Source organism: Pocillopora verrucosa, chromosome 9 (assembly GCF_036669915.1).
Source record: "Pocillopora verrucosa isolate sample1 chromosome 9, ASM3666991v2, whole genome shotgun sequence".
Taxonomy (NCBI): Eukaryota; Metazoa; Cnidaria; class Anthozoa; order Scleractinia; family Pocilloporidae; genus Pocillopora; species Pocillopora verrucosa.
This window is the reverse complement of record NC_089320.1, coordinates 3,899,916-3,913,628: the sequence shown is the minus strand read 5'-3', so window position 1 is coordinate 3,913,628 and position 13,713 is coordinate 3,899,916. Positions and strand designations below refer to the sequence as shown.

General features: G+C 36.6%; 1 protein-coding gene across 1 annotated transcript in view; it reads right to left on the bottom strand.

Moving 5' to 3' along the window:
• The window catches only part of LOC131785872 (trichohyalin), a 13,847-nt gene extending 901 nt beyond the window's left edge, over nt 1-12,946 (bottom strand). Inside the window, exons 1-11 of the mRNA XM_059102828.2 lie at nt 12,794-12,946; nt 10,318-10,380; nt 9,412-9,541; nt 6,026-6,080; nt 5,260-5,307; nt 4,098-4,278; nt 3,349-3,632; nt 2,607-2,642; nt 2,091-2,153; nt 1,589-1,714; nt 1-1,286 (exon numbers count right to left, since the gene is read on the bottom strand). The exon at nt 1-1,286 is cut by the window's left edge and continues 901 nt beyond it. Of these exons, the coding sequence (XP_058958811.1) occupies nt 516-1,286; nt 1,589-1,714; nt 2,091-2,153; nt 2,607-2,642; nt 3,349-3,632; nt 4,098-4,278; nt 5,260-5,307; nt 6,026-6,080; nt 9,412-9,541; nt 10,318-10,380; nt 12,794-12,836 (1,800 nt within the window). The 5' untranslated portion in view covers nt 12,837-12,946 and the 3' untranslated portion in view covers nt 1-515. The remainder of the gene's footprint in view (nt 1,287-1,588; nt 1,715-2,090; nt 2,154-2,606; nt 2,643-3,348; nt 3,633-4,097; nt 4,279-5,259; nt 5,308-6,025; nt 6,081-9,411; nt 9,542-10,317; nt 10,381-12,793) is intronic.
• Nucleotides 12,947-13,713: the final 767 nt, after the last annotated feature.

Below are 13,713 nucleotides of genomic sequence, written 5' to 3'. Positions count from 1 at the left end.
AGAAAGATTGTTAGCTTTGAGCTCGGTAAAGAAAGAAAGAAAGACGTTTTTCGTCAAATCACGGGTATGCGACAAAGACAAAATTCTGAGTCCCCACGAGGAATCGAACTCCAGACCTTCGGATTCCGCGCTCCGAGTAGAGTACTTTCCGTGTACCTCATTCCCAGAGTTCAGCGCAATGCGCTAAAATCATTTTTTTATTACCCTCATTTTTTCCTTCGGTTTTGACTCGTGCAACGGACTTTGCCGAAAAGCAGGGAGTGCTCGTACTCAATCGTGCCCTTCGCTTTACCTATAATAATTTGCGGAGGAAAAGCTTGGGAACACCATAATCAATTATCGGTGATGAAACATCGCTCGGCTTACATTACGGTTTTATGTTAAATTGTACAACTATCAATAGCTGTCAATATTTAAAAATACTAATGACTTTGACCGAGCTTACAACTCGGGCACCATTCACTATTTACAGTGACGAAGAACTGTTCTCGGACACTCGCTTTATCCTCCGATTTTCACTGCTGTTTGCATTCTTTTTCTTTCTCTCTCTTTTTTTTATCTGAGCTGCGCCTACGGTGCGGTTGTATCAGCGGCACTGCTTTAGCTTTCGACTCAACTCCCGTCGGAGAGGGCGTAGGGTCTTCTTCTGTACTGCTATTTTGGGACTTACGGCCAAAGGTGGGGTCTATAAATTCTGCAATGTTGCATTCATTTCCATTAGGAATACTTCCATTGTTAACTAACTCAGTGGTGATATGATTGGAAGGCTCGGAACTTGCCACAGTTACCCTCCGTTCCAAGACTCTACGGTCACGTGAACCGTACGGAATCTGGTCTCCTTCCTCATAGAGTCGTTCCCAGATCCCTTCTTGGGTGACCGGTGATGTCGGAGACGCGAGAGCCTGAACTTGAGACGATGAACTTGTTGAGGACGTTTGGGAAGTTTGCCTGACAAATTCTGCCGATCTTTCCAACGAAGATTGCTGCGATGAGTTTGGAGAATCGGACGATCTGTACTCCTGTTGGCGTAGCGGATCTCTGTCAAGTATCGTGCTCGGCGGAGAATTAGAACTGGTTCGGGACAATTGGTTTGCACCATTAATTTCTCGTTCAAACGAACCGTTGTAACGCGAGGTAGCTGGTCTCTCAGGGCAGCTGTATTTACGATGTGAAAAGTCGTTTCCTTGAGCATCTTGTTCTGGTTTAAAGGCTGGTTCATCCTGCAGTAGATCGGGCATTTGGTTTCTGTGTGTTGCTTCCTCGTAAGAAGGAAGCCTCTGATGCGACTGACAGAGGAAGGATCAAAGAAATATGTGAACATTTGCGCAAATAAAAACAAATACATGACCAAATAAACGAATAAAAATAGCTTACTCAATCTTTCTGCGCTAAGCTCAGGGTTCGCACCCTTTCTCAGAAACAAATTTTAAGAAATCTTCGAGGACTCAGATTGATTTGATTGAGGGGGGGGTAAACTTGTCTTGTAATCTACACCGGCAAATTTAGCTTGCAACAAAACGGATGGCCTTCTAAAATAAGGGAACAATCAAGGAACTTGCAGTTATATTCCTGAAAGCGAACAACTCACCTGCAGTTCTCCAGTACTTCCAGACGAGCTTTCTGCAGGAACTGACTGTGCTCTCTGTAATTGTTTTTCTCTCTTCAGCTTTTGTAATCGAATATATTCCCTTCTCTGAAGCTCTTTGGCAAATTCCTTAAGATGCGAAAGACATAAAGGAGAGAGTTGAAGGACACAGCCTTCACGAAGGACCGTGTTAAACAGCTCAAGAAAAAATCCTTGTAAGCTGCTTTCATTTAGGACGGCTAGAAAACTGGCGTTATCCCCTCAATCAATCAGATGCAAAACTATAACCAATCGCCATTGGGTCACTCACATTTTACCGCGCTTAACGCCGGTCACGTGCGCTAACATTGCCCTCTCATTAGTCCTTTTGGATTTCTCTCTAATCTGATTGGCCGATGTGCTTACTATGGTTTCGGTCTTATGACGCTCAATTGAAAAGCGCTCTAGGCTGAAACATCTTGACCAGATCTTCAATAATCACAAATAATGATTAACTGGCGCATACCCTGTCTTGATATTCCAGTGCTAGCTTTCTGTCGTGTTCCGCTTGACGGTCTTGTTCTAATAACTGAAAAGGAATAAATTGTTGTTAGCTCAACACCATCTAGGCACACAAATACTGAAGAGATTTCAATTGCGGACAGCATCAAATATTCAGAGACGGATGGTTAAAAAACATTCTTGAGATTATCTTCCCAGCAGTTGACAATCACTCACCGACGTGGTGGTGGATATTTACCGAGCCGCAAAATCGGTGAGGTAAATATCCACCATTATTCACCGACCCTGAGGTGGATAATTGTTTCTGCATATTCCACACAGAGACCGAAAAATTGATTAAATTAATTAGAAATGACTAGCACTTGCTAAATAGCCAATCAGCAATCAGCGCGCGCGACAAGCACTTTTCACGTGTGTGGTAGACACATGTACTTGTTGTCGACATAGCTAACATTTCTTCTTTGAAAGATATATGACCGAAACAAAAGTACGAGAAACATTGTAAGTATAAAAAGCGTACCTTATTTTCTTGCTCCTGTAACCTTCTTGCATACTCCTAAACAATAAAAAAAACTCCAAAGTTGTAAACTGAAATAATACATCTATCTTTCCTTAGTTATGTAATAAGATGAATTACCCCCGCCGTTTGATTGGTTCATACCTAAGATTTATTGGAGGAAAGACGCATAGGTGACGTCATCATTTACAGCATTTTGCTCATTCATCAGACATCGAGGTCAATTTTCGACCTTTACGCTTAGTGCGAAGCGAGGCGGAAAGTATTCGTAAGGAGTAACTAAGGTGTACATGCGTGACATTTTTCGGACGTTACATGTACGAGTACGTAAAGTGTTTCGGGTCACAGATTTATTTCCAAAAAAAATAGAGATATCGAAAATAGACATCGATGTGTATTTAAGCAAGCTTATCTACCCTACTTGTAAAAACTCCCTGGCAAAGTTTGCTTTTGCGCTTACTGACAAAAAGCCAGTACGCATTATGTCATCATGTTGTGAGTGAAATAATAGTCCGTCACTTTCGAAGCTGTTTCACCCCGAACATTACCACACCACAAACCCTGCCATCTTGTTTTGGTAGCATATGATTTTAATTACACTGAAATCATTTACTTGACACCGATAACAATTCCGCAATCATATGCACAATGTAACTAGGTGTGCCATCTAGTACCAGTAAGCACATGTCCTCTCGGAGGACTATTTTTTATCACTTGAAAAAAGCACATATTTCATGGTTTTTACCTCATCTTGTCTCTCTCGAGATCTCTTATGCGCCTGCTCCCGAGCACCCTTGTCCTCATTCTCGTCAAACAGGTCAATAGCTGTTCCATCAGCTAAGATAATCCTGTCACATTCTAATCGTCCTCCCTCGCTGGGTGGCAGTTGCACCACAGCTCCTTCTCCAATGCTGTATCTCTTTTCAGACCCTCTACCATTGCTACCTTCTCCTCTGACATGGCGACGAGGCTTGGTCTCCTCTGTATCCGGAGAAGATCGACCATTCCTTAATCCTGCAGGAGCAGGGGCTGCAAGGAAATAAATTCCATAACATCAAAAACTAAATCATTTTTTTTAAACTGTGGAGTTACAGCAATTTCTAAGTGAGTATCGAAAGTAATCAGGAATTGCGGTGCTTCTACTTTACTCAGTCTCGCGATTGGTTAAGAAAACCAGCGTCAAATTTTCAACCAATCAAATGCAAAATTAAAGCAAATCGCAACTTGGTCATCCGCGTTTTCCCGCGCCTCAAACCTGTTTTATTTCAAGTTCCGATTGGTTTTTGTGATTGCTTCGGTTTGGGTTTTACGACACTCAATCGAAATGTGCAGCGTTCATATAGGGGCAGCGTTTAATGGTCCTTTTGGATCCATGTGCATCGTTCAATCAAGAGTGACATTTCTCTGAGAGCGGTGTTGCGTTTTATCGTGTAAATTCTACGGCGTCACACATACTTCAAGTGGACTAAAATCAAAAATTGTAAACAATCAAACCTCTTTGAGTTTCAGCATGTTGCCGGTGATTCACTTGATTGTCATTGTGATCGTTCAACCCTGATATAGCTTCCTGAAGAATTTTACTTTCCCTCTCTTCCTTAAGTTGTCTTTCCAATCTTCTCTGTCTTGCACGTTCGAGTTTCATAGCTTCTCTTTCTTGCAGTTGTCTCGCAATCTCCTAGCAAAAAAAAGAAATTGTACATTTTAAGAATTAAGAGCGCTTTCCAATGGAATGTCACCAAAACCAAAGTAATATCAAAGGCCAATCAGAGGAATGGACTATGTCATAAGGAGCCAATGAGATCTCAGAATAATTAAACACCAACTGCCTGGGGCGCGGGAAAATACGAATGACTAGATCACGATTGATTTCAGTTTTCCATCTGATTGGTGGAGAAAGTGGCGCGAGTTTTCTAAACCAATCACAGGGCGTGTCAAGAAAAACCAACTCAATTCTAGATTTCTTTGACTACTTAATTGGAAATTGCTTAACGAGTTTTGAACTTAATTTCACAAACGCTCTTTGCAATGCAGTTCACAACGTAGGCACTTAAACTGTGGACCCTGCTCATTGAACAAGGGAATTACATTCAGTCCGTTAATAGCTACATCACCTCTCCTCCCTGTCTGCCAAACATTTCATTAATATTAGGTTTGAGAATTTGGTTTTCAATAAGCAATGTCCAACATATGAAAATTCTCATTCTTTGCAACGTCTTTCTGTTGACACAACGATGAAATAACTTATTTTTGGTCACTCTGAAAGTGAAAGGCTTTCAGGAAGTGACACATGTATGTAAACAGCTCCATAGGAGATGTGTTATTTGTTCATGATTTTCTACAGATTTAATGAGAATTCAGCAATAAAAAAATGTGCAAGGTAAGAAATCAAAAACAGCAAAACAATTTTACGAGTAAACAAAAATAGAACACAATCTCTTAACATCTAGCAGATCAAGAAACTGGCTTATGGATGTTACAGCAAAAAATTTAACATGGCTTCAAAGCCATCCATTACTAACAGTTATTTGCAAAAATATTGATTCATCAAAGCACATTTTGAAATTAATCAACAGCAAATTAGCCTTGAGAACATAAAAAAAATAAATCTTGTTGGTTCATATTAGATGTAACAAGACAGAAAATGTGTAATGTTTACCTGGTCTTTCAGTTCAGAATCTCTTCGTTTTCTTTCACAATCTACTTCCTAAATAACAGGATGTATTCATTTAATATCATACATCAAAACTGAAATGAAACCAGATTGATGCTAAAACGTTTATATTTATTTCACCATTTTATTTGCCATAATGTATAAAATTACAATGATTGATAGCAATAGGTAAAAATTAAAAAAAAAACGACAACAGATTAGTGGCTAGGAAACTTTTATAAAAATAATTTAAGGCTTGTAAATTTAGGGTCTCTCACAAGTAGAACAAGACAAAATAACTCTAGACAGTTCAGACATAGTAAATGATAGGTTGATAAACCGTTTAATAGCCCATAGTAGAATTAGGAGAGGTCAAGAATAGATATTTTAAGTTTTTTTAGAAGGATGCAAAAAGTGAAAGCGCAGTGATCTCTTGAGCAGGAGAGTTGAAATACCTTGGGTCTTGATAGAAAATGTAAAACTACCAAATGTTTGCTCTCCATAACGGAAAACAAAAGGAGTTTACATGTCTTTTGTTATAGCTGTGAATTTGGTTGTCTTCATTTGTAGCAAAGCAAGGGTATTATAAATTCACTGACATCATCATGTACAATTTGATTATGAAAAATTCAGATACAGCTGTATGTTAAGATGGAATACTGCCAGATTAAAAGCAATTCAACACTAACTTCAGCTCCATCTACAGAAAATACAGTTGTTTCTATGAAGGGGAACATCGAAGAATTCTAAATACATATTTTCAAGTACTCACTTCAGTTTGTAGTTTATGTTGAAGATCACTTGCAAGCCACTCTTCTGGATGTGCCCTAAAGCAAGAAAAAATGAATTATTTACCGATAACGTGATCTATATTTTTAATCACTTTCTTCTGAGTCATGCAATCCCACAGTTTTCTGGCTTATAAACAGTCCTTAGGAGAACAGCAGAGCTGCTTTGAACTATCAAAGTGAACCAAAAGCATGGATATGTTGTGCATGCATGCTTCAGTTTTTTTCCTTTGCTCAAATTCTTTTAAACCATGGTAATCTTTATTTCCCTTGCTGTTTCAATTTATGGCAATAAATACTGACAAACGAAACATAAAAATCAGCCGCTTTAAAAAGAATTAAACTTAGTACTGATTCCAAAAAAAAAAAAAACAACAGTACAAACATCAATCTATGCACAAAAATCCCAACCAGTTTCAAGATGTTTACTCACCAAACTGAACAGAATTTCTAAATCACTCTTGAGAAGTGAACGTTTCGCTAACCGCCGCATAACTGTGCTATGCTGAATGGACTTTAGCCAACGTGGCTTCAAATTATTTCTGTTTTACTTCCGATGAATTAATTATAATGATATTGCCTACATTACAGTCATGCAATCGTCTGATGGTCATGCAATATATTTGATAAACAAAATGCCTATTCAAAATTGTTAATTTGTAGCATTTGTGTAATAAGCAAAACAAAAAATTGCACTGAAAGTCTTTGGATCGTTTACAGCCTTCTAGAGATACCTTGTCACCCTGAGGCAGGCACACTGAGTCAGATAATATCAGTATTAATAACAAGGGATTATCACAAAATGCTTTTAATTTTTATTTACATAAAGTCCAATATCATTTTTATCTTCGGCTAGTATCACCAATTCAAAGACAATGTCTAAGTAGGAACTGATCCTTCACGCCCCATGAACACAATATTTTCATCTCACAAGGTAAATCTAGGGTACTAAAATTAAACTTACCACAAAAAAGAAAGAAAAAAACCAACTGAGAAATAAAAAGAAAACCAACAGAAGTGATCAACTTGCTACTTTTCCCCATATCATCCAAACATTATCCAGCAAATGGGTAATGAGAGGATAAAAACCTATCACGTATCAGTTGTTATCTTAATCTAACATCAAATTCTTGTGACTAAGTTACAAGAAAATGTGCCACAGCTAGAGGGGAGAATTTATGATTGGATCTTGGAAGTTCAAGGGCAATGTCTTGGCACATTACTGCAAAGTTTAAAAAGCCATGAAGCAAAACTGAAAATGTGAATTACTAGGTGCAGTGAAAACTGGTTTGATCTTGAAAGAACCTTATTAATGGTTTACTTATTATAATGTGACCTGCTAATTTCTCAAAATAATTATTAAAATGCATGACAGAAAGGCTCATGCACTCAAAATAAAACCAATCACACAGAAAGAAAAAAATCCTACAAAACGCTTTTTCAGTATCAGCACATTACAGTGAAGTTTCAACAACCATTGAGACAAACTGAAAATGTGAATTGCTGACTGTTCTATTCTACTCTAGGATTTTTTGATAGTTAACATCAAAGAATGATTGATGGTTTTACATGTGCTTCTTATCAACACCGAAAAGAAAATATATTGATCTGACACGCTAGTTTATAGTAAACTCCATGCTGTGTCTAATTATAGACAATGCTTTTAACTCAAATAATTTGGCGATAGAATATAACGCATTCCAGTAAAATGATTCACTTCACTTTGGAAAACATATCTGATATTCATTGCATTCCAGACATTTTCACATCACAGACAACTAATATTTCCTCATACAGTTTGGTCATTAGCGATAACATTGTTATCAAATACCAGTATTTCCTGTTGAATATTTACATTGAATGAGAAATTATCCAAATCAATACCGGTCTGTAATAATTATATGATCAAGCAAGCGAAAAAAGTATCCTTGTCAGTGGACAGCAGTTTTAAGCTGTAACAGAAAAGAAGCTGAAAAAACTTCAGGTTTTGACACGATTTGAACCTGTGCCTCCTAAATACCACAGTTACTACTTGCTGGAGGTAGGCGAAACTGATATTGGCCTTTCCGTAAATAAGACAGCGTAGTGTATCCCAAACTAATATTGTTTCAGAGTGACAGAATATCTCTAGAAGGCTGTACATGATCCAAAGACTTTCAGTGCATTTTTTGTATTGCTTATTGCACAATTTCTACAAATTAACAAGTTTGAAGAGGCATTATTTTAAATGTATAAAATATACCACATTCATAAGCATCAGACTAAAGGCATGACTGCTTAATTCAAAAGTTTGTTTGATATAATAAATCTCTTACCACCCTCGTGTTCTCAGTCCATATGTATAGGCAATCACATGATTTTTCTTGTGCAATTTGGAATAAATAAGCACAAGCCTGTAGGGTGGGTGCAATTTGTGGTCTTTGAAAAAATTTACAAGTGCTTATTTATTCCAAATTGCACATTCAAGAAAAATCATGTGATTATGTATTAATAAAATACATGAAAAAATATGAGATACCTCATCATGCAGAAGCAAAGTGCAAGCATCAAGTGCAAAAATAATTTATTCAAACCCTGCAAGTGACATTGTGCATTCCATCAAGACAACCACTTGATATTTTCACATCTTTAAGGTGCAAAAAAGTTCAAAGGGCAGCTAAACAGTTCAAGGAATTGTTCAGTCTGTGTTTGAATCACTTTTGATGAAATGGAATTGTCATTTGCAAGGTTTAACCATGTTTGTTTTTAATTTTGGCTTAGAATTGCTCGAGCAAAGTGTTAAGCTGGGTTGGCTCATAATTGTTTATTTCCTTGGAAATTCCCTTCTCTAAACACCACTTTTTCCAAACTGACAACCAAAAAGCAGTGCTTTTCACTGTGTTTTTATTGTAAAAGCTGTTTTTCAGCTTCTGTATTGTTGTTGCGGTGGTGAAAGAAAACCTACTTAAAATGCTCACTTGCAAATTTTTAGCGTATCCAAATGTTGCTACATCCAAGACTTGCATTTAATTGGCTATCTGTGAGCTCTTTGATTATTGACCAATCAGAATTTCTGGTTTGCTACTTCTTTGCACTAACTTGACCCTCTTCTGCATTGAATAACCTGAAAACTGCATTTATCTTAACCAATCAGAACTGAGCAATTCTTTCATGTATCTTATTATGTAAGTTACAGAACCTTCATTTTTAGCTCAAATACATGGCATGCCCACTTCATGCTTGAGTCATAAATCTAAGCAGAAAAAACTTGGTCTGTAACTTACAGAATGGATATCAAACTCAGTTTGTAAGAGGCATTAATAAAATATGAAGTTATACAATTTAATTCATATTATAAAACTGATATAAAAAATATTTTAAAAATCCATACATGTGTTGGAGTTCCTCACTGGGCAGGAGTTGAGCCTGTTTGACTTCTTCTAAATAAGTAATCTTTGCAACTTTAACATTCTCTCTGACTGTTTTCCGTTCACTGCGATTTCTAAGGTAGTGATCACCAACTGTATGAAAGACAACATCAAATCTTGAAAACAACCTCAAACCCAATGCATCACAGTTACTGGTTTTCAACGCATAACACACATAAGGGTTTGTCACAGAGATACGATTAGAGTAACCCCTTACAGCATAGCATCAGTATGCATACTCTTCACACTCCTCTCTCTATATTTCCTGAGGTGCTGACAAGGAGAATTTGTTTAACAATCGAGAGCTTCAGTCTTTAGTTGGCAATCATTGCCTTTAATTTTGGGATGATGTTTAATGTTTGATTCAGGGGTGATATTGTAAGGAGAAAATAGATGCTAGTCACTCTTAGTCGTTGTTAGTTGTACACATTAATTGTTTGTGATATTGTAGAACTCTGAGGGTTGAAAATAGCCATGGTAGTCGAAGCTGGAAACAGATAACAATTTGTACTCCCTTATTCTCTTAACCAATTTTTGTGAAAATTACGTAATTTGCATGTAATTCATGGTCAAAAGAAACCTTAACCCTTTAACTCCCAGATCGCATTTGTAATTCTCCTTACTGTCAACCATACAATTATTATAATGCTAGTTCAGAGAATTTTGATCAACTAATTATCCCCAAATTGATATTCTTCTCCATTCTCATCACTTATCTGGTTGATATTGTAATAATATTGTAAGGGGAAATGCTGTCTTAGTCACTCATGGGAGTTAAAGGGTTAACAAAATTATTTCCAATGAAGAGGTAAAATTTTAATTCAAATAATCAGAAAAAGAACAAATATAGAAAAGGGTGGCAAACTCACATTCTTCATCCTGCAGCCTTTGAGCTAATGCTCCATCTTCTCGTACCATGAAGTCCTGGCACACTAGAAAAAATAGGCAATTCAAATCAAATTTGGAGGCTCTGGAAATCATTAACTATCTGTTCTGCCCACTAAGGCACAATCAACTCCACTATTTCCAAAAAGACTTTTAAGAGATGATCTACTTTCGATTTATTTCATTACTAGCCTCATAAATTTCAGTATCAACCTGCCAGTATTCTATCACAAATGCTAGGATCTGATTGGTAACGCTAACTTGTTACTTGTCACCTATTTCATAACAGATAAGTGTTGAACAACTAACAGATTTATTCTAAAAGAGAAATCAGATTATCCATTTTCCACATCCATGCATGGCAGTTGATTTGGGCTTTGCCCTCATCAGTAGTTACATATCTCAAAAACATATTATAATTGTTTAATTGCAAACAAACAAATAAAATGCAATTTACAACGGCCACAAATTAGTCCAAAATTTCATCTACGAACCTTTCTAAGAACTGAATCTATTAAAACTTCTATTCACATCCTTTTCAATCACAAACCAGCAATGTCAATTTTTTTTTTTTTAAATGAAATCATTGACATCAATTAAAATTAAACTTTTATTTGTCATATAGGACATTTGAAAACAAATGATGTTCAAGACAAAGAAAGACTCCAAATAAGCCAATTTGTGTTTTCAAACAAAGGAGCATTCTCAATGCTACTGGACCTGCGGTTACTTATTGTTCATAGACTGTTTTTATTAAGACAGTGTCTTGATGATGTGGAAACAATTACCAAACCTAAGAAAGTGGATAAAATAGAATTATTCTTGTATCTTTAAGCAACAGCTGTGCAGAAGGGATCCACTTGGTGCTCATTAGTGCAGGAGTTTCAGATCACACCACAATTTTGAGATCTTAAAAGCACGACTTGACGGACGTGTTTGCCATTAAGTACAACTTTCTGTTTGGATTATAAATAACACAAAAAAAATACCTCACGCTGGGTATCAAATTTTGGCAAAAAAATTTATAATCAAAATTGCATTTGCTTATATTTCCTTAAATGATCTTATATGTAAAAAGCAATTTTATGTAGGTATTATAAACAATTATTGTACTGAAAGGAAAAATAGTAAAGAACACTCCAAAACAAAATAAATGTATTTTTTCCAACACTTAATGATTTCATCATCCAATTTCAGATTTTAAAGGATGCACGCGATTACGAAGTTCACCATTGCAGAGTTTTGTCACATAAAATATTTGTAAGTACGTAAGGAAAAAGGAAATGTCAATTACCTAGTTTATTCAATCGAGATCGATGTTTACGTTCAGTAATAAACCTCGACTGAGTATTAATGACATTTAATTTCAAATCTCAGCAAAATGTTTTTAAATTAAGTAGAAAAAAAACTCCTCAAGAAGTATTCCTTGTTGGCGGAAGAAATATTAGCTTCCTATAACATAAAAAGCAAGGCTAGATATACAGTTACAAGGTTAAATTCCTAGCAACACATCAAATGTGATTTTTTTTTAAGGTAACGTAAAGTTTATAAGATTTAAAGACGAATTTGAATTGATACATAGCCAAAGTAGAATTTATCTCTCTGCAGGCGTTCGACGTTTAGTTTTTTGCAGTAATTTGTGTCTGCAAGTTTTTTCCGTATTTCGATCGGGCTGTATTTCTCCCTTTACTGTATCTAAGGGAACAATTTGGAACAATGGTGGTTAATCCCGGCAAGTATTTAATGATCATCGAAAGGCTTTGCATGATAAATTATGAGAGAGAAAAAATGGCGTAAGCTACGAACTGTTGACAATTTGGTTCACTCAACGCCATCGGCTGCATTTGGCCCGTCAAGTCTTTTTCATAAGATTATCACGCTTCGAAATATTAGTTACTTTAAAGTTCTGCTTTAATAATCGGCTGTATCGTGCCCATGAATTTTTTTTAGAAAATTTAAAACTTTGCGAAGTGAAATTTTAAACTGTAACCGCCCCGCTTGTCCAGGCAGATAAACAGCTGTGAGTTAATTCACCCATCACCTACTAGGATCGAAAGTTCAATTCTGTGCAAGACACAGTTTGAGTGGTTTACAAAAAGAAACAAAAAAATTGCACAACTGATAACCTTCCCTGAGCAACATACCGATTTGAGAACAGTTGTGAACCCGTCGATCGGATGAAACAAAATAAATTCGAACGTTTGCCGTATTTCTTCTACAAAAATGTTTGAAATCATGAAGAACACAGGCTCAGATCATTACAATTAAAATGGTACGTTTCATTTCAAAACGTTTTAAATGAAATACGCAGCAATTTTGCTATTTGTCACTTATTTCCCATGCATGAAATTGGACGAATACACAAATCCGACGTCAAGCGATCATCATTGAATCTCGTCACATCGATTTCACGGGATTCACTTCTGCGCGATGTTCGACACTTTTGGTGCAATATCTTACCTTGACGAACAGAGGGCCTCTTAGATTCGTCTATTTCGGCCATGTTTCCTCAAAGAAGCCGTAACTGGCGGAAAAATTGGATCAAATTGTGGATACTTTGACCAATATCTGAGGTTTTCTTCTTAGCGAGGCCGTTTCCTGTTGTTATCCGGGACCTTGGGAGTTGAACAAAAGTCAAATTTTGATTGGTCAAGAAAACAATTGATATTCACTCTTCGGAGCATTGTGTGAAAACAGCGGAAATGCATGCTTAAAATTTGCGCAAATAAACTCACTAAATTGAATCAGTATAAACCACAATTCACTCCTTAATTGCCTCAGTTTCTGCTTAATCGGGTTAATTTTATGTCTCCTCCTTAAAAACGAAAGACACATCATTTGGTGTCTTTTGTTGATGTAGCAAAATCTCTAGACCGTTATCCCCTCAGGCTGTTCATCAGTGGAAAATTTTTGTTTTTTCTTTGGTGAACGCTAGACACTTACTTCTCGATTACATTAATAAATCGGACCTAAATTTTCCTCAGTTCAGAGATCTTAAGAATTCAGAAATAAATGTTTCAAAAGACATCATCGATACTTTGTCTATCTAACCGGAAGTGACCGGAAATTTGAAGGAATTTGATCACCGCACTATGAGGACATCAATTCTCCGTTTCAAAAACCGTGAAAAATAAAAATGTCTAGACAAGAAACGTCAAAAGAAGCGACTATAAGAATAAAGGAGTTATACATAATTTCTAAGTATTTGGCATTTAGTTCATGATTGCCTTTGCCCAATTTAGGAGCGTGGGTGTGCATATGATATGTGGGCGAAGTACTCGCAGAGGGGCGACCGAACTTACGTATGCATACCTAAACTGCAGAACGTATTACCTTTCCTTACGCCCACCAGGAAAGAAAAATATGAATTAGATCAAAAT